Source organism: Homalodisca vitripennis, chromosome 3 (genome assembly GCF_021130785.1).
Source record: "Homalodisca vitripennis isolate AUS2020 chromosome 3, UT_GWSS_2.1, whole genome shotgun sequence".
NCBI classification, from domain to species: domain Eukaryota; kingdom Metazoa; phylum Arthropoda; class Insecta; order Hemiptera; family Cicadellidae; genus Homalodisca; species Homalodisca vitripennis.
In genome coordinates, this window is record NC_060209.1 from 133,165,744 (window position 1) to 133,193,419 (window position 27,676).

General features: G+C 32.2%; 1 protein-coding gene across 1 annotated transcript; it reads left to right on the top strand.

The window, feature by feature from the left end:
• Window positions 1-625: 625 nt before the first annotated feature.
• Window positions 626-27,676, top strand: LOC124357533 (RNA cytidine acetyltransferase). Its single transcript, XM_046809422.1, has 20 exons — window positions 626-927; window positions 5,122-5,213; window positions 6,452-6,623; window positions 7,040-7,224; window positions 7,743-7,956; window positions 8,051-8,255; window positions 10,405-10,526; window positions 12,667-12,803; window positions 13,647-13,776; window positions 14,664-14,812; window positions 15,490-15,571; window positions 16,647-16,763; window positions 16,918-17,094; window positions 18,174-18,315; window positions 20,081-20,225; window positions 21,465-21,670; window positions 23,794-23,966; window positions 24,053-24,289; window positions 25,787-25,923; window positions 27,515-27,676. The coding sequence occupies exons 1-20, from the start codon at window positions 820-822 to the stop codon at window positions 27,627-27,629; spliced, it is 3,045 nt and encodes a 1,014-aa protein (XP_046665378.1). The 5' UTR covers window positions 626-819; the 3' UTR covers window positions 27,630-27,676.

Here is a 27,676-nt window from a genome sequence, read left to right on the forward strand (position 1 = left end):
GCTGCTGAGGAATGTAATTTAGTTAATTCACAAGCCTTCGTTAGAAACGGTACGAAATATATTTAACTGATCCTTACGCGCCTGAAAAGAAGTAATGCGTTTCTTCTAGTTATATTCTAGAAAAATTAATAGTGTGATCAATAACGAGCAGAAGAGCATAAGTACTAATAATTGACTTTATTGTGAATACTGGATGGGGAAAATTCAATCTTTAATGCATGTAACATACCTGTACATAATTATGTAACTAACTGAAAGTTAGTTATTAATGATTGGTTACTTATTATTTTATAAATTATTTTATCTTATAGAAGGTGTATGGTGAAACAATGAACGTATAATATATATATATATATATATATATATATATATATATATATATATATATATATATATATATATATATATATATATATATATATATATAAAATACGTTTAATATTGCTCTAAAAGTTGAACATTTTCAAGAATGCTGTTATTAAAGACTGAATACATATTCAAATAACAAATATTGAGTTGAACATTTTGTTGTTAGTGGTCTATGACTGTAATAAACGCTGGTTAATCTTTTAGAACCATATGGCATGGATGATTCACCACATGGTTCAGGCTGCATGCAACAAATAACCAGCATGGTCTGCTGCTGCTGCTTTACCTAGGCTAGGTAGGTGTAGTGCGTTGTTTTGTTACATTGTTTTGTGAGTATTCTGACCGGTGGAAGTGTTATTATTTATATACGTTGTATTTTAAAGTATAAATGTATTGTTATTGAAATAATCTGTTTATATTTGAAACTTTTCTAAACAGAAAATCATAACAATGGTTAGGAAAAAGATTGATAACAGAATTAGAGTTTTAATTGAAAATGGGGTTAATTTGGGTCATAGGACAATGTTTGTTGTTGTTGGCGATAAAGGAAAAGACCAGGTGAGTTCATATTTTTTTTAACTTCACTCTAAAACTACTCAATTCTGTTTTTCTTAACCAAATTGCCTTATTCTGTTGAATAAGAGGGGTAGACTTTAATAAGCGGTCTACACTCATTATTCTACAGAATAGGGTTTGATTCTTTTCATCCCAAGGAATAATTCCGAGGGTAGGGTACGATAAGTGGACCCAGTTTTTTATATCAAAGAATATAGTCATCGATACCTAATATTTGATCTCAAATCCTAGACTATCATTCGATATAAAAGTAGCCTATCTATAGTCCTCAATAACAATCATATGTTTTAAATTAAAATATGAATTTAATACTTACAGTCATCAAACGAATTAGCCTATTATAACCAAAATTAGGAAAACTGAAGACGACCATATTTGCTCCTCTCACAGTTACAGTTGTTTCTCTCACACAAATTTCACATTTACCCTAATGGGTTTTTTGGTACGAGTCCAACATGTTGAAGCCATTAAAAACATGTCTTATCATCTTTCAAAGTAATGTCATGTAGTTTTGCAACATTGATTGTCATTTTTAATAACCAAAATTACTTATGTAAAATTGAAATATTACCCTACGTGTATTATTTAAAAGTGTTTACAGCTGTTGATATAGATTATTTAAGTTAATATTTCAATATAATTAATCAGTATTGATTGATTATACGGATGGTTATGATTAAAGTTATATCGTTTGCCAGTTTTGATATAAAAACTGGGTCTGCTTATCGTATCCTACCCTAATTTGATATTACAATTTATTTAACTTAGCATATGATTTTAACTCATTAGTTATAGTAATTTTAATGTAAACAATACACAACAAGAAGTAAATAATATTTTGAGTCTTTGAAAATTGTGATGAATATGAGGTTCGAGATATTTCTCACAAATTGAATAAATGAATAAGATAAGATAAGATAAGAATCTCTTTATTCATAGTTGTATACATTTTATACATGAATAGTGTCAGCATTGTATATACAATATAATTGACTAATCTTTACATTAACAAATTAGAATTCTGGGTATATTTTCCAATTTAAAATAGCCATACATAATATATAATGGTTCATATTATAAATTAAAGAGAACTTTAAATTATTTTCTTTATTGCCACTTCTCCTGTAGAACAGACTTAAAACTTTAAACACGAAAATATGTAGTAAGACGTAAGACCTTAAAGACGGAAAGGTAGTATATTTAACGTTTGGTATAATGGAAAGGAGGTTTCCCTTTTCTGTTGTATTTAAAATAATACGTAAAATATAATTTTGAGAGATTCGTAATTTATCAATCAGAGTTTTAAATGTGCCTCCAAAGCAGACGATACCATATTGTATACGCGAGTGAATTAAAGCAAAATACAACGATCTTAACAATGACGTTTCACAGAAATTTCTTAAAAAATAAAAAGTTCGAATAGATGATTTTATTTTCCTGTGTAGAGATAATATATGTTCGTCCCATTTAAGTTTGTTATCAAAAATAATTCCCAAATATTTAATGCTTTTCACACATTGGATTGTTCCACAGTTACAAACAAGTAAATCACAATTAGTGGAATGGAACTTTATCTCAAAAGGTAAATCGCCACCACCTGGATCAAAAAGTATCGATTTCGTTTTATTAACATTTACTTGCATTTTATTAAAATTGCACCAATCCCTTAATAATTTTAAATCATTATTTATGTAATTATCTAACAGTGTTAATTGCTTATCATTGTAAAACAGTACAATTACGAGATTTGTTTAAGTGGCTTCAACATTTTGCTTTTACTGATTACTAGATTAGCGTAGAACAATATTTCGTCAATATAAAACAGGAATTGTCTTATTGCAAACCCCTCCCCATCCTCAGACAGAGGTCAAAGTCCAGCGGTCTAGTAGATAACGTGACTGCAGAGTCTCGCCGCCCGTCCATTAGAAGCAGCAGGTTTTGAACATTTCACCGTTAACCATCAGTACAATTTTGTCGACCCGGAAACCGGTGCTAATACTCAACAGGTTGAGCGAATGTGGGGTTCAGCTAAATAGCGTAATAAAAAACAACGAGGAACAGCACAACACCGTCTTGACTCATACCTAGCTGAATACATGTGGCGGTTGGCAGTTGCGGCTGAAGGCGGAAATCCACTACACTCACTCATCCTTGATATTGCTGCATTCTGGGCATCATAGGAAAACCATTAACAATTGATAATCGTTGTAAGTTTGTAATTAAAGAGTAGTTTTTTCGTTCTATAATGTTTTTTTCTATAAATTTATATTTTTGTGTTTCTCATACTGGTGTGGTCGGTATAATCCCAAAGTACCATTTTTTATAAGTCTTATTGTGTACGATTTTTACGTATCGAATTTGGATAATATATTGAACTGTTCAATAATAGCAATCGAATAACGAGTGTAGGCCGCTTATTAAAGTCTCCTCAATGAGAGACATCACTCTTTCTATCATTAAAAGTTTCATTATATGACCTAAAATTTGGTATCTGCTTATAAAAACTCACAATATCAGGGGATGAATAAGTTAGATGGTAAGAAAAACCTAGTTTATTACATTACATCAATTCAATTTCTGAATTCTTCAAGCACGCGTCCAGTGCCTACAAACACAGAAATGATGATGCAGTAATGCCCAGGCTCGGGGGTTTAGCCCATTACCTGTGACAGTTTCTTTCATTTCACACGTGTATTCCTTTGACCATTAGTACTGAGTATATATTTTACTCATGCAACTCTCCCCTCCCATGTTTCGTGTTTGTAGAACTAGTAAAAGTACTTGTAACTCTACACCCTTTGTCATGTCTTTTCATAGGGGTTTTTAAGCCCCCCATTGAAAATTGGGATGTTAAAAAATGTTTGTTTTGTTTTCCTGAAAATAAAAATAATTTGCTATCGGATAACTTTTATAAAAGAGGGTCATGGAACCCTTCTAAGTAGGGCCATTTACAAAATAATGGTTTAATACAGATGATCTAAAGTTTGGCAAATGTTTGCTTTAGCCACTTCACAATATTTATTGTTAAACAAATGCTTAAAGAGTAAATAAGAAATAGCAGAAAACAATTAACTTTTGAAAAAGCCGAAAATTTCAAACAATTTCGAGAAAAGAACTAGAAATTGAACGGGTTGACAGTAATGCCTCTGGCCATCAGTCAGGCTATGGCAGCACCTTCAGTATCGAATGAATAACATCTCTCTAGGAAGTACCTGTCAGTAAAATATAAAACTCTATATAGCTGATCATTAATGTTTCAGAGCTAAACATATTACAACCTCACCACACCACTTTATTCTATGTAGGAGGGTAATAGCCACTACTGTAGAAGTTTACAAAGATTTTATATTCCTATTTCGTAGTGAAAGGAAACACACAATCTCTTTTTTGTCCATTCTGACACAATAAGAGTATACTTTAAAGTTCACTCATAACATACATTTTAATCTAATTTGTATTTATGAATCAAATGTAAGGGAAGTTAACTTCATTAATCTACATACTAGTCTTAGCTGATTAGTCCTATTTTAAAATTTCCTGTGACAATGTGATCTGACGGAAAAGTTGGACGATCTGGGACGTGATCAGGCGTTGAGAAATTATCGATCAGAAATGCCTCTGGCCATCAGAGTGGGCCTCAGTGGCGCCTTCGTACAGGACACATTTATTTGTGCTGGTTTTAGCAATGTCTTATGCTTTTGCCAAAAAACTAAAAATGTCCCTTGAGACAGTACCTAAAAATCAAGGTCAGATCACATGAGCACTTCAACCTCTCTTCAGGATGGATGAGATAAGCAGCGGAGTGGTATGTGAAAAACATATTATCGCTGCCAACATTTCGATTGATCTTTTCATCTTCAGTCAACTTTGCTTTTTCCTTTATTTTTATTTTGAAAACAACATGTTTAAGTTATCACAAACTAAACATGGAATAGTTTAAAATCATGTAGTTGAAATAGAAGATGACAGAATATATCATGTATTATTCTTTTTCCATTTATTTTGTCTTTACAATAGTTAAAACCATCTGTCTATATCAATATTAATTGATGTTAATACCCAGCAGTAAAATAATGAACATGTCTATAGTATTATAACAGGGCGTTGACAACTATTATTTGTGATTATAGTCTGATTTGTGTAATTATTTACTTTATTAAATATTGTGTTTCACAGGTAGTAATTTTGCATCACATGTTATCAAAGGCAACAGTGAAAGCTCGTCCATCAGTTTTGTGGTGCTACAAAAAAGAATTGGGATTCAGCAGGTAATAAAATAAGCCTAGTCTGTTTAGCTTACAGTTTTTATTAAGTTGAGTTATATATTTTTCATATTCTACTAATGTTATAAATAAGAGAGCTTAAATAAATTTGAACTTTGAAGGAAGTACTAATAAAAATAAAATTGATTGATACACAGTTTTATGAACTGTCTTTGAGCACTGGACTGTGATATAAGTCCATTTATAATCAATCAGCCTTAAGTAATATTCAAAAGGTTGAAATTCTCTTAAACATTAAGATTTAATAAATAATATATAAAATGATAGCATTGTTTATTTTCATAAGTGCTCATTAAGTAACTATTTCTTTTTTGATCTTATAACCCTGGCCTGCTGGCTTTTTAAACGTAAATAATCTAGAAACTACATATTTGTTTTAAACTACACAACATAAAAACAACAAAAACATAAAAACTACTAAAATCTCTAAAACACTGAACTGAATACATACAATTTTGCACAGAATTGATGTTGACTTGGTGTCACTAAGAAAAGGTCATGGTTTTTTTCACTGACAACTGTGCTTCACTGGGCATTGAAATTAGAAAGACCAGATTGATTTTCTACTGGGCATTTAAATAGGAAAAACATCCTTATTTACTGTAATTTATATTTGTATGGTATTTTTTTAAATTGTATGTTGTCTTGGTAGGGAGAGTATTTATCCATATTTTTTAACTTCAAAGCTTTTCAGGTATGCAGTTGAAAACGGTGGAATTTGTTTCTGGAACCACATGACCATATCCATAGATTTGCTAGATCACAGATGCAAGTTAAAAGCTAAACCACTAAATTACTATTCCTGCTGTCCCTGCCAAGGGAAAATTTAATATTAAATTTGTTAAGTGTTCTGTGTTCAGACCAAATATTCTATTTTTACTTAGTTGTTTTTGTACCTGTCTTGAGGTGTAGTTGTACTGCTCTGAAAAAAATATGTTAAGCGCAAGTCTAGTGTGTTTTAAGGATTTTCTATATATCTTTCATTGTTGTCTCTTGGCTTGAAAGTTATTTGTAGATATTTTTGGAAAGTCTTGACTGTAGCGGGCATGTCAACTTATTAGCGACATTGTTTTTCATTGTATGTTTTTCTTTACTCAGCTCACACCCTGTTGTCTATGAACAATGAACAAAATTCTGTTGTTTTTGTAAACTAATAGGATAAGAATAATAATAATTTTAAAATTATATTTAATATTAAGAATTTCTATGAATGTTTGTTACAGCAATAGAAAAAAGCGTATGAAACAGCTGCAAAAGAAGATAAAAACAGGAAAGTTGAATGTAAATGAAGATGATCCTTTTGAACTATTTGTAGCGTCTACAACAATCCGTTACTGTTATTATGCTGAGACCCAGAAGATATTGGGTAACACGTATGGGATGTGTGTTTTACAGGTCAGTTTTAAATAAAATTATTCCTTAACGAAATATCCGAAATCTTATTATCCTTTCCAATCTTTCATCGTCAATACCAAATTTTAAACAAACAATAATCCTTAAATTGTACAGTGTCAGAGTCAAATGTCCCGTTACTATTACCATTGCATGTAAAGTTATTACTGTTTGGAATATTTGGAATATTAAAGTATAATTATCTAATAGTTAGAACAAAATTTCAGATTCCAAGGTTATTGGTTTAAACATGATCAGTTAAAAGCACAGACAGAATGAGGTTTCACAGTTATGGAAAGTTGTTGATTCATAACAAAAGTGGGTTTAGTTCTAAGATGATTTGAAATTTATTGTGAGTTTCTTATGAATTTACTTTAACCACAAAATAATTTAATAATGTATAATTAATGCTTGTTTAGGATTTTGAAGCCCTGCAACCCAACTTGTTGGCCCGCACCGTTGAGACAGTGGAGGGAGGAGGTATCGTAGTACTGCTGCTGCGCTCAGTCTCCTCACTCCGTCAGCTGTACACCATGACCATGGATGTGCATGAACGTTACCGCACTGAAGCGCATAAGGACGTAGTTGCACGCTTCAATGAAAGGTTAACAATTCTTAATCTTAAAAGCTGAGTTAAATTATTTTGATTGTTTAGAAAAACTTGAAGGATTCACATCCCTCTACTAATTGTGTAGAGGTTGAAGTTTTTATAATTTTGAGAAAGTGAATCTGATGTGGTAGATTTGTTCATTACAGTTCTGTCTCTAGATCAGGACTTAGGTATAAATAGGATTAAAGTTGTTTATAAATAGAGAAGGTAAAAATTGTTTTCTTTTCTCGCATGAAATTAGTCCAATCGGGCACCTGGGTTAGGCCTAAATGATTATATGAAATAAGACATTTTTATATTGAAATAACATATATCTAAGTGTGTGGGGTTTCTTTTAAATAATTTAAGTAGTAATTGCTCTTTGGATATAATTTTTATTAATTTCAGTAGGCATATTTGGATCTGTTACTTTGGCCAAAAATTTCAGAAACTATGTATTGTCTCTTTATATCCTGTATTTTGTTTGAAGACCGCTTTATTGAAGATAATGAACATTATTTTGTTTTTAATAGGTTTCTTTTGTCACTGTCTTCGTGTCAGCGCTGTTTGGTTGTGGATGATCAGTTGACAGTGTTACCAATCTCGTCACATGTGCTAGACCTAGAACCAGTTTCAAGAGAGAATGTTGACTCCCGTTCATCTCAAGAGTTGGCAGAACTGAAGGAGAGCTTGCAGGACACACAGCCTGTCAGCTCACTACTGAACTGCTGCAAGACGCTCGACCAGGTGAATTACCTGTTTAGAATTAAATTGTAAAAATGTATACTTTGAAGTATTGTATTTTAAGATGTAAACATATATTAATGTTATTGTATTGCAGGGTAAAGCACTATTGAAGTTTATTGAGGCCATATCGGAGAAAACACTAAGGAGCACAGTGTCCCTGACAGCAGCGAGAGGTAGAGGCAAGTCAGCGGCTCTAGGGCTGGCTGTTGCAGCAGCAGTGGCATTTGGCTATGCGAACATCTTCGTCACTTCACCCTCACCAGAGAATCTTAAGACATTTTTTGAATTCGTCTTTAAAGGTCAGTATTAGGAAGTCTTTCAGCACTACCTCCGCCTTGATAAACATTATGGATGAGCTGCATGTAGCGAAAGATAAAGGTTTTGGAAGTATTTTGGCGACGCTTGATTTCTCTGAAGCGTTCGACTCAGTGAATTATGAACTGTTTCTTGCCAAATTAAATTTCTATAGGTTTAATGAAATCGCTATAAAATGGTTTGGCTCATATTTGAGCGGACGGAGTCAGGTGACGAAGTTAAAAGAAAAATGCTCTTCCTCGCTGTCGAAGGATACAGGGGTTCCTCAAGGGTCATGTTTAGGGCCTGTTATGTTCATTTTATATACTGCTGATCTTGAACTTGCATTGTCCTCGTGTTCACTCTACTCCTATGCGGATGACTCTCAGATGCTTCTAACATATCCCCCTCCAGGTGTCCATGAAGCGGTGCAGTGTTTCAATGCTGATCTGCGTAGGGTTAGGGTTAAAGACTGGTCGGAAGGACATGGCCTAAAGTTGAATGCAGATAAGTGTTCTGTGGTGCATTTTTGCTCACCGTCCATTAAAGAGACCATGAACAGGAGTATTCTCTCTGTTTCTGTTGAGGGTATTTGTTTGGAAGATCGTGTTTTTGTTAAAGTCCTGGGAGTTATAATTGACAATCAGCTAAACTTTCTTAAACATGTTGAATTGATTTCTCAACGTGCAATGTGTAAATTGAGAGTTTTGAATAGATACAGAGCGTTAATTCCAATGCTTTCAAAGCTGCATATTGTAAATTCTCTGGTATTTCCATCAATATATTACGCCCTTCCAGTGTTTGGTAGCTGCTTAACTCAAGAGGCAAATGTCATCCTTGCACGGATACAGAACAGTGCGCTGAGGTTTGTTTATAATCTAAAAAAATTTGACCACATCTCACCTTATCGCAAAAGAGCAAATTTACACTCTGTTCAAGATATTTGTAGGCTCCAAACTGTGACATTGGTGCATAAGGTTTTGGTAACTGGTGAACCCTCTTACCTGAGACGGAAACTAGTGGCGCGAGCGACTCTAAGAGAACGGCACACTCGACAGGACGACAAGCTGCAACTGCCGCGTGTGCGGTTGGAGGCTACAAAAAGGTCCTTCTCGTACTTTGGACCCCAGGAGTACAATGCCTTACCACCAGTTATAAAGACTTTGTCTGTTAAAACTTTCAAAAAGGAAGTTAAAACTGTATAGGTACCTTAATGATGTATTGTTGTTTAAGTATGAATTTTCTATGTAAATTACCAGCACGCAATATTTGGGTGTCACAGTTTTAAAATACAAATTGTACTGTTATGATTAGTTTGACGTGAGTCGATTTGTAAAACAGATTGTAAACTGAAATCCGCTCAAGAATAAAGGCCTTATTTATTTATTTATTTTAATAGTATATAATCATTTCAATGTAAAAATAAGCCTGTGTGTTGTTAAAAAACCTGGCAATAATAGCATTTATTCTTAATTTGTTTTGTTTCGTTGTTAGATGATGTTGGGATCGATAGATAAAAGTCCTATATGTAGTATACTGTTATCCAAGGTATAGCTGTGTCCAAATCACAGAAATTGGACAGCATGCTTGGTTGGATGACAATGAATGAATGAATGTTTATTCCAGCAACTGTACATGAGATACACTTAAAAATTACAACAGTAATGCACTAAACAGAATTATTTTGAAAACAATAGTTTTACTAGTTATCTAGCTCAGATATAAATTCTATAATTAATAAGGAATAAAGCTTGCATAGGCATTCAGCCTGTGTGCAGACATCATCCGCCACGATACCTTAAAATGACTTATTAATGAGTATCTTTAGATTAAAAATGGATCTATCACTATATTCACAAATTGAAAATTACAACTAAAACTAGACAAACTATTAGTTTATTCAAACTAGATAATATCTGACAAACTTTGCTTTGCCTGTAAGTAAAGTGGCATCGAACTTCTTCTCTGCCTATCAGTACAATATATCACTCTACAAACAAGTCAAGTGTATATTTAATTTTATTACTATATTCTTTAAGTTATTATGATAGAATATTTTATTAAGTTTGTTGTTAACATACATAATAGTTCAGCACAAGTTCTTGAAAAAAGGAAAACTTAAATTCTAAACTAAAATCATTGTACTGTGTACAGGTTTTGATGCCTTAGCCTACCAAGAACATCTTGACTACAGTTTGGTGCAGTCAACAAACCCAGAGTACAATAAGGCTTTGGTCAGAGTGAACATTTTCAGGGATCATCGTCAAACTATTCAGGTAACCTATACTAGCTTGAAATATTTAAAAAAATGTTTCGTTTTGTAATGTAGACACCACAATTTTGAAATCGAAGTTTTATAAACCTAACAAGTATGTTATATTATTAACTTTACAATATAGGGTTATATTTATAATTAAACAAAATAGCAAACTAACACTTTAAACAATTTATTGTACAGTAAAATAATTAAAAATTGTTTTAGTTTGCTTTTTCCTATATAATGAAAAATTAATTTATTTTAAATATATATTTCGATAAAGTTGTTCTCATTGAACAAATATAATTAGTTTAATTTATTGTTAATATTAGAATGTTAAATGACATGAGTTTCCTGAAGATATTACATACTATTAAGAATGCAAAACAAATATGATGCAAAAACAAGAAATAAATATAACTAATAATATGTTATATGACTTTCACTGCGATTCTCATTAACCCTCTGAGTGCCACAACCTTGGCATATCAGACACCTTAAAAACCTTGTAAATTTCCAGTGTCAATTGGCTTGTTGATCCGTATTTAGATGATATTTAACATAGTACACATTTGAAATATCCAAGTAACCATATAGCTGCACTCAATATGTTTCGATGTAACGATTAATGCCTTTTTTCTTTTCATAGATCTTTAGAATGATAATTAATGGTGATGTTGTTATGGTCTGTGAGCTGATGGATTTGTGAGATGTGGATTATGCGTTTTGCTAGTAGCAAAATTTAATTTATTCCGTAATTGTGTTTTGATGTAAACACAAATCATAAAACAGTGCACAAAATTTACATTTATTAGTGTAACAATATCAATATTAATATTTGGATGTTTCCATAGCAACTTGTTTTTGTTTCTATTGTATCCAGTATTGCTGCCAAGTGCTTAAAACTTGGACGATCTATTGTTGACATTAGTTTATTGCATAAGTAGTGTTATTTTGTGCTTTATCTGATGTCTTTTATTTATAACAATGAGAGAAGAAAATTTTGCAGACCGTGAAAACCGTCTCTTACAGTTTTAAACGAGAGTATTAGCTCAATATTTCTCAGTAGTAGGACGGTTGTTGCTGTGATCAAGCTGTAGTGTTTTTTTATAAATTGATTTTCATGTTTGTTTTTATTCAGTAAAATATAATATTATACATGAATTTTGTTAATAATTTCATAGGCATTCATTTGTTATAGCTAAAAATATCTAAGAAAGTAATAAATATGGACAGCTTTGAATAAAACTCAAAAGTTAAAACCATTTTCGTACTTACACATATTAAAAAATATTGTATTTTATTTTTATCAGAAAAAAGTATTTACTATTTTCTTCATTTTATTGGCAAAAAGAAATAAAACAAAAATTATGAATATCTGTCAAGTGGTTATTGAACAATGTTTTCCCAAAAAAATAATGAAAATATTAAATACAGAATATTATGAACATGTTTGTGAATTAGTTGGGTTTTTTATACAATTTACTGTCCTTAGAAAATGGTTTAAATTTAATTGAAAGATAATCTATGTATTAATGGAAAATTCTAAAATTATTTTCTTATTTTTGCATAAGAAAAGTTTGCATTTTATTATAACTTTTACTTTGTCAAAATCATTTTGGACTCAACAGTAATAAATATCATGATGATTATTTTATTAAATCTATAATGTATTTATAATAACAGATATTTCTATTTTTTAAAGTTGGGAGATATGTATCAACTTAACATAAAATAGCAAACATTGTTTTCATTTTTAGCTATTTAGTTGTAGTTCACTTTTTTCGTTTAGTTGCATGTAATTTAAAAATTAGTATATTTAATTGATTTATAAAATGTACAAACCTCCAATATTCAATTTTTCATTATATATGTTTGTAGGGACAAGATAAATTTCCTTCCCAATTCGTAGAAAGAGAATAAATAAAATAATGTTTACTTGAATTATTTAATGATCCTTTTGTAAATCTTTAGATTTTTGTGTTTTGCAAACAAGTTCAGAATTCGTACAACAGGTAATATCTCTTTCATTTTGTTTTTCACATACTCAGACAAAGATATAAATACTTATGTATTAAACATTCCATGTTATAGAATTGTATATTGAATAATGAGATACTTGACACATACAGTTTAATTAACTGTTGTATGCAATACAGTACATCCAGCCTACTGATGCTCACTACCTCAGTCAAGCAGAGCTACTGGTGATAGACGAAGCCGCTGCCATCCCTCTCCCCTTCGTCAAGTCAATGCTGGGACCTTACCTTGTCTTCCTAGCTTCAACCATCAATGGGTCAGTTTTTTAATCTTAGTTTATTCATCTAAAATTATTGAAATAGTACCAGTATCCATGTTTGTTAGGTTCTAGGTTTAGTATATTGTTTCAATCGGAATTCGTGAGGTCTGCATGCTTCTGATACACCGAACCAATTCAGTAAATATGTGATTCTGAGCCCTGTACTCTATAGTGGGAATACATCTCTACAGAATTTACAGTATAGTGAGCCATACAAAAGTAATTTTTTAAATTTGACTGCATACTATTCCTATTCATTACCCAAAAGTAAAGCTATTTTTATAATAGATAAAAATAACTTTAAAGTTTTAAGACTTTTAAAGAAGGACAATATTAGTGGTTTAAAGTTATTAAATTCTGTAAGTAGAAGCAAAATGTAAAGAAACAAGAAAGTACCTGTAGTACAAACTAGTATTATTGTACTTTGTATAGAAAGTATAAAAAATGCACTTTTTATTGTTTATAAAAAATGTACAATTGTTAAGGTATTCATTGAAGTCACTGTATCTCCATGTAATAAAGTAGGCAAATAAAAACAAAGGGATTTCTTCAAGAATCTGAAGGTACCTTTAGCTATTTAAAAAGTCTAGATGTGTGACTGAGTTGTGTCGTAATTTTTAGAAAGAAATTGTGGGGTAGTAAATTAATTAATATTACTCTCCTTGTCATTTTGAATACAGTTCCATTTTTGACTGAGCAACAATATGTTGCCTACACAGCCCGAAGAAGCCTTGTTTGATAGTTAGCTTTAAGAAACCTTCATTCTAGAATAGAATTGTATTTAAACTTTTAAATATACTTATGTGATAAGTAGCCTAACAAGACTGTATTGTTATTTAGGTATGAGGGTACTGGCCGCAGTCTGTCTTTGAAGCTACTGCAGCAGCTGCGGACGCAAGCCGTGTCTGTCGGCACTGCAGCTAATAAAGTCAAGGATCAGTCTGCAGCAACTGGTCGCTGCTTACACGAGGTTTACAATTATTTTGCTTGTACTATTATATTTAAATGCACCAGCTTAGAAATGCCTCTTGAAGTTTCGATTTTAAAATTGTAAAATTTAACATGCTGGCCACACCAGATGCCTTATTGTGTGCATAATCAGATGAGAAGTATTCAGTATAGAGCTGCAGTGAAGGTACCATACTGTCAAATGTTTTAAATACCCATTGGATAAATTCTAGATTTAAAAGTCAATGAATGCAAGAATTTGTAGTAACATTCCATTATAGTGGAGTGGTACAACTAATTGATTAATCAATGAGTGTAATCTATATTTACATTTTAGAACTATAGTGTAAATCACAGGAATATGTTTCAACAGAGTGTGTAGAAAAAATTGGACTGGTTTAAAAGTTGAAACCAACTTAAAACTTATGGAATTTTAAACTGTAAACATCATCAGAGACTTTTCATATTCTTAGAATAGACCAATTTAATTATCAGTTTAGGAGAAACTTAAAATTTGGATAACCTTGAAAAACGTTACGGCCCTTTAAGATTACTCAGTATATTGTTTTTGCATTTTTTTGTAGTTCTGAATAAAGTATAAATATTGGAATTGAAATTGGAAACATTATTCTAACCATTTTAATACTGTATTCAAGTATCGTTTAATATATTTTATTCATTGCAAAATATTTAAACTAATTAAATTCATCATTTACAAGGAAGATGTGTATGATTTCAAAGCCCTTTATGACTGTACACATTCCTTTGTTGTATTATTTTGTTTCCCTATCCAGAATAATGACAGTCTCTAAAATTGAAACTGGATTGCTAAAATTACAAACTTATACAACATACTTTTAATTAAAAGCTTCAGCTTATGATATGGTAATATATGTGTCGGTAATGTAGATTGTGCTGGAGGAGCCGATACGATACCAGGCCGGAGACAGTGTGGAGCAGTGGCTAACTGACTTGCTGTGTCTGGACGCTACCACGGTGCGACAGTTGCACTCTGGTACTCCGCCCCCAGATCTGTGTGACCTATACTACATCAACAGGTTGGAAACAAACTTACACCATCATTGTTACTGTCAGCATATTTGATCATCTATTTAACTTGATCTCTCATCCGAAAAATGTTTGCCTTGGCTCGCTGTTGTGTGCTGCAAACGTGTATTCCTTTTAAAACAAACCATTGTAATTTAAACTTTTTAAAGTGCTTAAGAAATAACAAACCTTTATTGTCATTAGCTGAGCGTTTGCGAAGCCTATTACTCGAGGGGCTCGAAAAATGTCATTTCTGCCTGTCTGTCTATGATATCTTGGGAAAGAATGTAATTTAGTTTCATTTAATGAATTTGCCTATTATATAGACTTGAAATTTTCATAAAGTTTCATTTCTATATAGGCAACATTAAGTTTAACTGTGGTGCATGACTTTTCATGAGATTTGGCTGAGTGTTAGTGAACAGTTTTACATTGGTAATCATGATGACAATGAGAAAATAACAAAATGATACATTTTTATATACACTGAGTACAATCATATGACGTACTATTACATTTAGTTATAGATTAAATTTTGTATGCTACCTCACGTAGTGTGGCGTATTCTTAGCTTGTTTATTTTTAAAGTAAGTCTAAACTGAGATAATATAAATGTTAAAATTGTGACACATCTTTAATATAAAGTGTAATAAATGTACACAATTTAATAATACAATAACTTTTCTAGGGATACATTATTCTGCTACCATAAAGCCTCTGAAGAATTCCTCCACAGAATTGTGTCATTGTTTGTCTCTTCACATTATAAGGTAAGTTTATTTTGTTTTTGGTTTATGATAAAGTCTTCAAAGAGTATCTGGCTGTAGTTGATAGCTATCCATAATACAGGGTATAACTAGGTCGCTATTGATTTTGATTTGTAAAGTAAGAATACTTGCTCTCCAATAGCAAGGGAACACTATGCCATCTTCGGTAGTTTGGACAAAGGGTAGTGAATTTCCCCAGGAGGATCTGATCGGTTGTTTTCGCCAGTTTGTAAATAGGTAAACTGTAAATAGGTTGGCATCATGGTATACTTCCGGGGTTTGTAAAACACCCTTGAGGATTAAGTGCATGGCAATAGGCCACTCCTTAGAAGAGAATAATTTTTGTCATACAGTTTATCAGTTTTCATTCTTTGAAAACCCTTGTGTTCTATGCTTACACTATTCCTCTATCTAGAAATTAATATAATTGACTTTGAGTTTTGTTTGCAAATATCATGTTTTGTACACATAACGTAGCTTTGCACATATTATGTTTTGTACACATAACGTAGCTGTGGTAGGAAGAGTCGATTCAATTGAATTTTGAGTTTAGCTCCAGTTCACTTTCCTTATGTCTGGTATCTAACACTGTCTCAGACTTCACTCCTAGAATCTGGAGTCACGTTCGTCTGAAGAAAGTCTATGAATAAGATACTCAAAACGAAGCATTTGATGTTGAAACTATGTAAATGCTTATATTAATAGCATTACCAATAGCATATCAATAATTTATTATGTAATAAGTTTACGTTGTTTCAACATCAAATGCTTCATTGTCAGATTGTACAGCTGAAAGCAGAAAAATGTAATAAACAAAGGTAGATTACCATTCACAAAAAAATCTTTAAAAAATAATTGAGACTTCTAAATATATTTTTAACAGTTTTCATTATTACTATTCCTAATGTACCAAATTGTGGGTGGTGGATACAAGGTTGTTCAATCCCACTGAGGCCCTGTTTGAGAGGTAAATTGTTCTTCAAGTAGAATTATTATTAATTCCAGAGTAATATTGTGAAAATGAGTTAGTTTCGTCATGTCTCTGTGCACACCACTTATATTATTGTGTACTGTGCAGAACAGTCCCAATGATCTGCAGATGATGTCCGATGCTCCGGCTCATCACCTGTTCTGTCTGCTCGGCCCCGTTCCTGCTGACTCCACCACTCTTCCAGAAGTTCTCTGTGTTATACAGGTTAGAGAATTACCATTTTAGACTTAAATAGTGCAGTAATTAACAGACTAAATTATTTTAGAATGTGTTGATGTGGTGAAAAATGTGTAAAGACATTTTAAATATTTATATAGTTAATGAACATGCATGAAGCACTTCTGGTGTATGTTTACAGGTCTGCCTGGAGGGGCAGGTATCCCGTAGTTCTGTCTCCCAAGGGCTGTCTCAAGGTAAGAGAGCCTCCGGAGATCTGATACCATGGACTGTAGCACAGCAGTACCAGGATCAGGACTTTCCCTCTCTATCTGGTGCCCGGGTTGTTCGGATTGCTACTCATCCTGACTATCAGAGTGTAAGTATTACATCATCCTGCTCATCCAGGTGATCAGAGTATCGTGTTTAAACTAATTATATTATTTATAGACAGTATGAGACTTTGTAGTTATGGTCTACTTGTTTCTCCCTGACATCTGAACGTAAATAATTATGAAAACATTGAATCGTAACACCCATTTCATCCTAGATGTGCCTATTACCCTAATACCTCAGACATGCCATTATTTAGCAATAAAACTTGTGTTTCTTGAATCATTAATTAATGTTATCCTTTAAAAAGAAAATTGCACACTAAAAATATTATAGTAAGATGTGTACATTTTATTTTAATTTCTAATACTAAATAAAGTATAGAAAATCTCTTGGATATTTTTTAAATAATTTGACTGTTTAATGACGGTGATATGAAAAATAAGTGAAAAATATCAGTTATTAATTAGTCTTTAAATTAATAACTGATAATACTCGCTCACTAGTATTTAAAATCTGATGATTTTAAATACTAGTGAGCGAGTCGTAATATCATGGCAGTAGTTGTTATTGCTGTGTACTATTTTAAACCAAAATACTTTTATCCTTTGAGCCTTAGGCTGAAGTACGTGAAGAGTCATATTTACATGCATTATGAAAATGTATTGAAGAATGAAATTGTATGACATTTTTTTATATAATTCCTACAAAAGTTGATTTGAATCCACTACTCAGGTATTGTTTGCTTATAAGGCCTCTAAAATGTTACTTTTAAATGGGCTTGAAATTTACTTGAGTGGGCTAAAATATAAAATGGTACATCTTAAATTTGAATTTACTTATGAATTGATAAAACATAAGTTTTGGATCTCAATAAATGAAGACAATACTGTATTATGTATGTTGGGTAAAGAAATTCATTCTTTGTAACCCTATGTTCTGCACTATGTTCTTGGCAGATCAGCATTGCTTATATAATAACACATGCAGACTCTTGTGTTCATATATAATGGTATTGTCTTTTTATAGAATCTCAGACTAAACAATTGTTAGCCAGTCATTGTAATTGCTTTTGAGTTCTGTACTGCTAGTAACACTGTAGTTTAGTAATAATGGTTTTTCCAGATGGGATATGGGACACGGGCTCTGGCTCTTCTCAAGGACTATTATGAGTTGAGAGTGACAAGCCTGGACGAGAGAGAGCGACCAGCAGAACACATAGAGAGTGTGGCAGTTGATGATGTTGGGCTGCTGGAGGAAACCATTGGTAAATTTATTTTTTGCCTAAGTGGTGTCCGATTGAAAACATTAAATTAAGTTATTTTCAAGAAACTTTTTTATGTTTTACAATACTAGTAGTTTTCTTAAAGCCTAAGTAAAATATAAATTTCATGATTGAAGTGCCAAATATGATAGAGCTGTACATCACAAACTGATCAAGAATGAAATGTTTGGTTCTGTTCATGCATTTATAAAAAATGAGTATAGTGGTCATTGTATTTCTTTAATAGAATTCTGGATAGTTTTTACGTTTACAGAAACGGATACATCAATTATTTAAAATCGTGGTGGGAAGCATACATTGTTACAGTCATCAGTTAACTGTACGGGTATAGAGAATTGTCATATATTCTTAATTTACTCTTCATCTTTTCCAATATTCTAGGAGCTCAGCCATCTTATGAAAAAGTTAAGTGAAGATATCCATCCAGTGGACTGGTGACTTGCATTACTAACAAATAGATTGTCCTTTGATGAACATTACCTCTACCTAGAGTTGCTAAACTTGGTATAGAGTTACGGATAATAATTATATAACGTAAAACATATCCAGTGATCTGCTACTTCTTCAGAGGGATGGCCCACAAGAAGTCAGAATTTAAGCATAGGTTGGTATGCACATAAGGTCTTTATTAGTACAATGCCGCAAACATGATCTCAAATGGACAACCAAACCGGAAGTGGCAGCCGTTCACAGATGGCTTGAATTTGCAATTATTAAGTAAATATAAACATGTTCAAGATATATTGATAAATTTCTTCATAGACAATACTAGAACAATTGGTGATTGCTGAATCCCATTACAATGACATAATCTAGGGATGAAATGGCAATGAATCAAGCATTAGTAGTTGATTACTGCATACAGTGCTTAATTGATCTCCAATTTTATCTGCTTACCAACCTACGCTTAAATTTTAAGATTTTCTTCTGACTCCTTGTAGGCCATCTCTCTAAGGAAGTAACAGCTCATTACATTATGTGTTACATTAGATTTTTATCTAATGTAACTCTGTATCAAGTTTTGTAGTTCTATAATAAATCTTTTCAAAAATATTTGGGCTTATTGAACACCTTGTATTTTGGGGTAGACTCCATGGCATTTGAAGAACTCTTGATTTGCTGATACGAAACTGAATAATCAAGCGTGTATAATAGTGGACTGTAATGTATTAGTCATACATTGCTAATCTACAACACTCCAACATATCTATAATTTTATTTTCTATCTGCTTAGATAAGACCATTGACATTTCCAACTGGGAATTTCATATTTTTTAAAGTTTTTAGTTGTTAATTGGTGACTTAAAATCAAATATTAAAATAGACTTGTTTTTCAATGGTGAGTTGGACAGGTTGTTCTGGATCTCCTAATCCTTGTGTAGTAATTATTATGAATGAAATGTTGATTATTTTGATCCAAACTTTTACAAAACAATATTTTGATTAAATCCCTTTGTTATGTCAATTTTAATAATGGCTAACTCTTAAATGTATGAAATTTTATTGTTAGATTGTTGTTAATATTTAAAATAACTCTCATATTTTTGTCTTTATTTGGCTGTGTCAAGACTGAACAAACACAGTTTTTGTTGTATATTTTCATGAAGTTTTTAGAAAGATTTTTAAGGTCGAGTTAAAACATACATACTATTATTTTGATTGATTCAGGCTTATGTATCCATAGTGTACACAATAGTATCTGAAAATTAGCATAAACTGTAACCTACTTTAACCTGATATTTTACAGAACCACGGAAGTCTCTTCCCCCTCTCCTGCTGAAACTAAGTGAAAGGCCACCCGAGAAGTTAGACTATCTGGGAGTGTCGTATGGTCTCACAGCACCTCTTCTCAAATTTTGGAAAAAGGCTGGCTTTGTACCTGTTTATCTGAGGTTAGAAATATATTTTGAACAATTAAACTATTTGCCACATTTTATTTTAAAATTATGTTTTATGTATGGTTTTAAAATATGTTTGTGATTTTATTAGTAAATTACGTACGTACTGTGTTTATTCTATAAATTTGTGACAAAATCATTAGTTTTCCAATTGCAATCTTTCATTAACCCCTTCACTGTTGTTTTACATAACATCACGTTCATAGTGATTGTATAAAGGTGGATTACTGACACAATATTACACTCTGTTATTTCCTGCTATATTCTGTTGTCTGCTGTAAAATTGCACCAGAAGGTTTTCTATGACAACCGCGTGTTGCACAAGTAGTTCTGCCATTTTCTACTAGATGTCAGCACTCCCTTGGTACTCTGGCATGACTTTTTGCACCTTGTTGAGTTCAATATAGTTGCAAGGTGCAGACAGCAACCTGTATTGTTGCATGTCACCCGTCCTGGAGTATTTTACGTTTTGTCAAGTGGTTATTGTACCATGGAAATGTCCAACGGATAATTAGATGATTGGCTTTGTTTGCATAATGGTGTCAAAAGTACACTGATAGTGGAGAATATATAAAAAGTTCTAAAAAGCGCTAAAAATAACTTTACTTTATAAATCTGCCTCTTTAAACAAACAGAAAAAATTACCAAACAACATAATTGTAGATTAAAAAAACTATTTATTAGGGTTAAGGGAGACTCTTAAAAATATTGTATGTAGTTTCCAAGTATTGGATTGTGTTAGTTTTTAACATATAATGTATTTGTGAAAATTAACCTATGGCATGGCAGCATATCATGTGCATTGATTTTTTGGCACACCATTCTCTCCTGATGTAAACGATTGTTAATAATACTGTACGGAATATTGGAATGTTGAATTCAGAATTATTTGTGAAGAGTCGGCTATTTCTGAGTTATTTTTTCCAGTCTATACTGTCACTCACTCAGTAATGATTTGATATTTTGAAGCCTTCACCTGCTGTTAGTGGTTTATAAATAAATACATTAAGTAGACTCTTCTGAAACAAGTTTTCAATGGAAATATATTGTTAAATATCTTCCAAAATATAAACTTTTGGATTTACCGAACTTTAATAAAAATAACATTGATATAGTAGTAAAAGTTTTTCTATAGTATATACATAATAATTATGTTTTACAATACCATGTAGTAGACTGGTAACTGGCAGAACTGTGTCAAGACTGTTGTAACATAGATAATAATGGGTGCAGGCAGACAATGAATGAGCTGACTGGAGAGCACAGTTGCATCATGCTACACTCATTACACTGTGAGAAGACAGCACAATGGCTGGTGGAGTTCTGGCTGGATTTCCGTCGCAGGTTCGTCTCTCTGCTAGCGTTCCAGTTCCGCACATTTCCCACTGCCCTGGCTCTCAGTGTGGTCGTGAACAAGGCTGCCAATCCTCCTCAACAGAGTGAGTATTCATTCTAGAATTACATCGCCAACTTTTAAACTATCATTCAACAGATAGGCAAACTTAACATTGGCGTTGGAAATATAACTCATTCTAACCAGCAGTGGACATACACATGCAACGCCCACGAAATTGCATACAAAGTAGCAGGTAACTGCTAGCAGTGCAGGTATAAGTGTAGTCCAACTTTACTTGACATGGCAACTTTACTGACAAAAGTAGGCTTTTCAGAGCTGTGTATGTATATACATATAAATATATTTTCTTTTCTTGATCGAAAAAGAGGCAAAATAAGCTGTGAAGCAAAAAATTAACATCAAAGTAATTTAAAACGGCCATAAATACACATTTTTAACATATTTTCTTGTTGTGAGAAGAAGGCAAACTTAACATTGGCGTTGGAAATATAATTCACTCAAACCAGAAGTGTACATAAATATGTAAAACCTACAAAATTGCTTGCGAAGCCACAGATAACTGCCCATTTTGATTTAAACAAAAACCAAAGTACAAGAAAAAAATTGTATTATATTCATTTGAAAGTTACACTAAAATACTATTTTTCAACATAGTCACCATACAAATTTAGACATTTATCATAGCGGTGAACTAGTTTTGAAATTCCAACATTGTAAAATTCTGCCGCCTGAGACTTCAACCAGGTAGTCACACTCTCCCGAATTTTCACATTGTCATCAAAGTGCTGCGATGCAATTCACTTGTTTTACCCAAGTCTCATCTCCTTTAATGATTCGATTGAACATCAATTCACCATCTTTTTCGTAAGTGCCCAAAAATGTCAATGAAGCAGCCTTCATCTGATTTTTATGGGTTTATTTTTTATGAGTTGATGCCCATCTTGCACAATATTTATGGTAATCTAACTTCAACATAACAACTTCGTGTAACAAACTCCTTGAAATTTGAGGAAAACTAAGTGAAAGGAAAGTTCTGTTATTTTGAATCAGCGGTCTTCTTTATCTTCTCATTGACTTTAGGGACAATTTCATCGGTAACAATACTTGGCCGTTCATCATCATGCACATTAGTTCGGACATTTTTAAGCCTAATGCACCATTGATGCATTCCACCTTCAGTAATCACATTGTTCCAATAAACTTCACATAGTTGGCACTAATCTCAAATGGTTTATTGTGCTTAGCCAACAAAAACCGTGTTACCGACTGCACTTCATAACTCGTTGGATTTTCAATTGTCTCTCACATTTTAAATTGTAATTGTAAAACAACAAAGAGCGACAGTAACCTCTCACTAGCACAGCTGGATAGCCACTGTATGGAGAAAAGCTCTGACATTAAAATGGCCGCGATAGTCGTGCCTCTAGCGGCTGCAGAGTGAAACATAATCTTTTTTCTGGATTGCCCTTGTACAATTCATCTGATTTCTTCATGTAATAACACACAGCTCATTGGTACTATTGTTTAACGTACTACTACTACTCATTTTTTCTTTCTACTACAAGTGATTTTGTTGTCAAGAAGCTACTCATGAAGATATTCCATTGGCAATTTCTGAAATATATAAAACTTAAGCCTCATCAATGTGTTGTGTATAGGAAGGACCTGCAGACTTTTTAATATTTATTGTAGTAAGAGACACATCAATTACCGCACCCCACTTCTCCCCTCATCATGCGGCGTTGCCTCATTGTCATATCAGTTGATTCTCATTATGAGGTGACACAACGACGTCTCTATTCGTTCCGTTTGTTTACATCCGTTTTGTTCTTTGGCGTTCAATTATTCTGCATGTTAAGATTTTAAATTTTTTGTTATAACACTGAGTTGCTGTTGCCAGCTGTTTTTGTTATTCTTCCGTTACAGCTGGCAACACCATGTCACAACCCAGGCTTGCATTTTTAGAATAGAATAGAATAGTTTTTATTGAATAAGCCAAAGGCAGTACAATTGTCAATACATTTTGAAATAATATGTTGATATTACAGTCTTGAAAATTGGTTTTGAGTTGTCAATATTCATCGATGTTTGTGTTTTTAAAGTCTGGTACTCAATAAAGTTCCTCTTCTAACAGAATATGTTTTATCTTTTTCTAACTGATCAGTTGTAAATGTTATGATAACATTGATGGATTGTCTGTTGCAGCACTGACCAAGCAGGAGATGGACGTGTTGTTGACCAAGTACGATGTCAAGAGGCTGGAAATGTATTGTAACAATCTGGTGGACTACCATCTCGTGGTGGACTTGCTGCCCACACTAGCCCGACTGTATTTCCTCAACAAGATGGGTGATGTTCATCTCTCAGCTGTGCAAGCGGTTAGTTTCTCCCTCTCTTGCAAGCATTGGTGGAAAATTCCAGTTTATTAAGATTTGTGATCTGATATGATGGGTGTTGTTGGCAGGCATTGCTCCTGGGAATGGGGCTGCAACACAAGATTGTGGACAGCCTATCTTCAGAGTTGGAGCTACCGGCCAGTCAACTTTTGGGACTGTTCAACCGCAGCACACGGCGCATGGTGGCGTTCCTGGTGGCACTGGTGGAAGGGGCGGTGGCGGAGACACTGCTTGCTCCTTCTCGCCCTTCTGATACTCCCCAAAGGCTCCAAAGTCTTCACAGTGAACTGAATCAAGCAGCTGATGTCAGTAACTTTGAATTTATACAATGTGAACTAAATGATATATAAATTATTAGCACACATATTTTTGTACAGGTTAATTTGTAAATATTGTAAATATCATCTACATAGACCTTTGAAATATATTTCTGTGTGCAACATCTGATTCACTATTCTCATAAGGTTTGTCTATGAAATTTTTGTGAAATATTGAAGACTTTAATCTAAAGATGCTCAAGTTGTCATATTGGGATACTTTAAATAAATGTGTATTTGCATAGATATGGAGACTTACAAGCATACAAGAGTCAGATATTATTTTATTTTCGAAGCTTGTATTATTGAACATAAACGATAACCATTTAAAGAAACATGAGTTGTTGAAAGACATCTAATAAGCATATTGTATTAAATGTCAAACATGTGGAGCTCAAACATTTCAAAATTGGCTTTAAACACATATATTCAGTTTTATATGATGTGTTCATAAACAATGTAAATTAGGTAATGGTTAACATATAAATTAATTGTGCAGATGGAATTCTCATTTCTGTATATTTTATTTCAATGCATTTCTTATTCTGGCTTTTACTGTGCATTTTGCAGGAGAAACAAATTATTTATACGTACCTAAAATGGAAATATACATGTTTTATATATATATATATATATATATATATATATATATATATATAAACTATGCATATTCATGCTTCAACCCTTAGAAAAATGAATGTAAATTTCTGCACTTTTCCCTAGCGTACTAATAACATGAAAAATAAATTTTAATTCGCTTAAAGTTGTATTGAATTTAGGTTTCTGAAGTTATTGTAGGACAAAAAAATACAAAACGTGAATTTTTAAAGATTTTTATATATTTACAAATTAAAATGTATGACAATACTAAACATGAAATTCGCCAATTTCAAAGGTTTTCTTAGTGTCAAAGCTTTTATCTGGAATAGATACAATTACAATTTAAAATAAATAAAACCTGTATTATTCACCTACAGCAGTAAACACTGCGCAGACATATCATTTAACGGTCTCAATAGTTGCACTGACACTCTTCCCATACAGAAACATCTGTCAAATGCGCAGGCAGGCGTACAGTCCAAAATGGTGGTTGGTAGCTACAAAAACCAGTTATAGATTGATAACAGGAAGTCAAGAACAATGAATGAAGCACAGCTGTTGTCTGATGTTCAGTCAACACTCAAGTGCATTATATCACCAGTTTTATAAACTACTGTTCACCACTAAAACAAAAACTTGAATTATAAGATTTCCCGTGATATGCGTTTTCAGTAAATTGAGCCGCACGAGATTTTCCGTATGCGTTGGAAGGGTTAAGAGTAATGGCCATAATAAAACTTACATTGTCTTTGCAAATTAAATGCGTACAAGAATGTAGAGTTTAACTTAAATAAGTGTATGGAAATAACATAATTTGCATTTCGTTTTACTGGTTTTAAATCACTTTCTATGATATGTAAACATCCATTTTTTTTTTTTTTTTAGGAGTTGAAGAAAAAGCAAAGTGAAGAACTGAAGAAATTGAAAAAAGAAAACCTAAGCCAGTATGCCATTAAAGGATCAGAATCAGAATGGGACAAAGCATTGTCTAAGGGGTCAAAAAACTTGATCTCAGTTAAGAGGTATGTTTGAATGTATTAAGGTTTAGCTAATGTAAGTAAGATTAACATTTTGGCTAGTTTAAGTTAAAATTATGTACATAACTAACTCACTGTATATAAAAATCTTTCTGTCAAGTGGCTTTAGATGCGTTAACCTATGAGACAATACATCGTTAAAAACAATTCGCTCACTCATTTACAAAAATTGAATTTTTTATATTTTTTATTTTATTTATTTATTTTTAACACATGATTTTACAGAATCATGGCCCCACCAAGTCAACATGACTTATTGGTGTGGTCCATAATGAAACTTTAAAAAGCAAGATATAAAGTTCCATTACAGTTTCATCAATTGTTTGTTTTGCTCAGTTTAGTTTATGCTTTTAAAAAAAATGTTATGTTGCTCTTCGTGTGGCTGTGGTGCTTCTATAACTCCAGATTTTTAAATATTGGCATTTCATATAACATTTTGGGGGTAATACATACATTATCCAGAGTATTAAATAGATAGTGAATTATATAACTGGATAACAATAAATAAAATATCGCCCATCAATAAACAGCATTCTATAAATAGTTAAAGTTATTAGTTCCAGTTAATAGTTCTAAAAATTAGAACAAATCTTACAAAATGCATTACTGTTTTTTATAATTTATTGGTATTACTTAAAACAGTAATTATACATACATTTGTGTGGAATCCATCAAATTACATGAACCATGCCTAATAATAAAGAAAGAATGGAAAGATGGAAAGAGTTTGGTTGAGAGTCAGGTTGCTGACTTGAACACACCGGAACCTTTTTGTTTTACTGGCTCTGGGAAGATGCAACCTGGTTTATGTTTCTGTGTGTGTTGTACTATCTCTAGACCATAGTGAAACAGTGTATTGTATTATTAAAAAAAAAAATTATTTTTTACTAACCATTTGAATAATTTACACTCCAAAATGCTATTCTGAAACCATTAAGTACATTTATTAGAGAACATTTATTTCACCTACCATAAAATAACCATTTTTAATTAGGTTTTATTAAGTTGTATGAAAAAGTGGTAATGTACCAACTGACTTAATAAATTTTATTTAATTACCAGGACTCTTTATCTGCTTTACCGTAAACCTTGACAGAATTTGATAAAATACACTATTTTCAAATACGGAATTCATCGGACACTGGAACTTTTTTTATAAGCTACTCCAGAAAGTTGTTTTCCTTTACATGAGTTTAAATTAGGAGCAAATATTTCAGTAGGAGTTATTAATAGTCACAATATAATATTCATTTAGATAAAAATTATTATTGCTTGTTTTATATTAAGAATTAAAAGAATTTCAAGCCACTATATTAAAATATCCAAAGTAATACAACCTAGAACGCTCACTATATATATGTCATATAAATGAAAAGTAGGATAGACCTAGGTGAGCTTTGATTGGTTTTTAAACCTATCTTCTGACAGTATAACAATAGTCTAATGTTTTAAAGTTTTAGTTTTCGCTAAGTATAACTTATTTATTTAGGACCACTTTGCTTGCAGTATTATACTATTTGTAAAAAGGAATTAAAAATTCAAATATAGATGTTATACTAAGTATTAAATTTTTCAGTGGAGAAAAAAGGCCACTCCCTTCTGAAGATCCTGTTGAAGATGAGGAACCACCAGAACACATAAAGAAAAAGAAGAAGAAGAAAAAGTTTAACAAAGTTGCAAACTTAAGTTGATAAAATGTAAAAATACAAAAAAATAATAAAATGTACATAATACAATA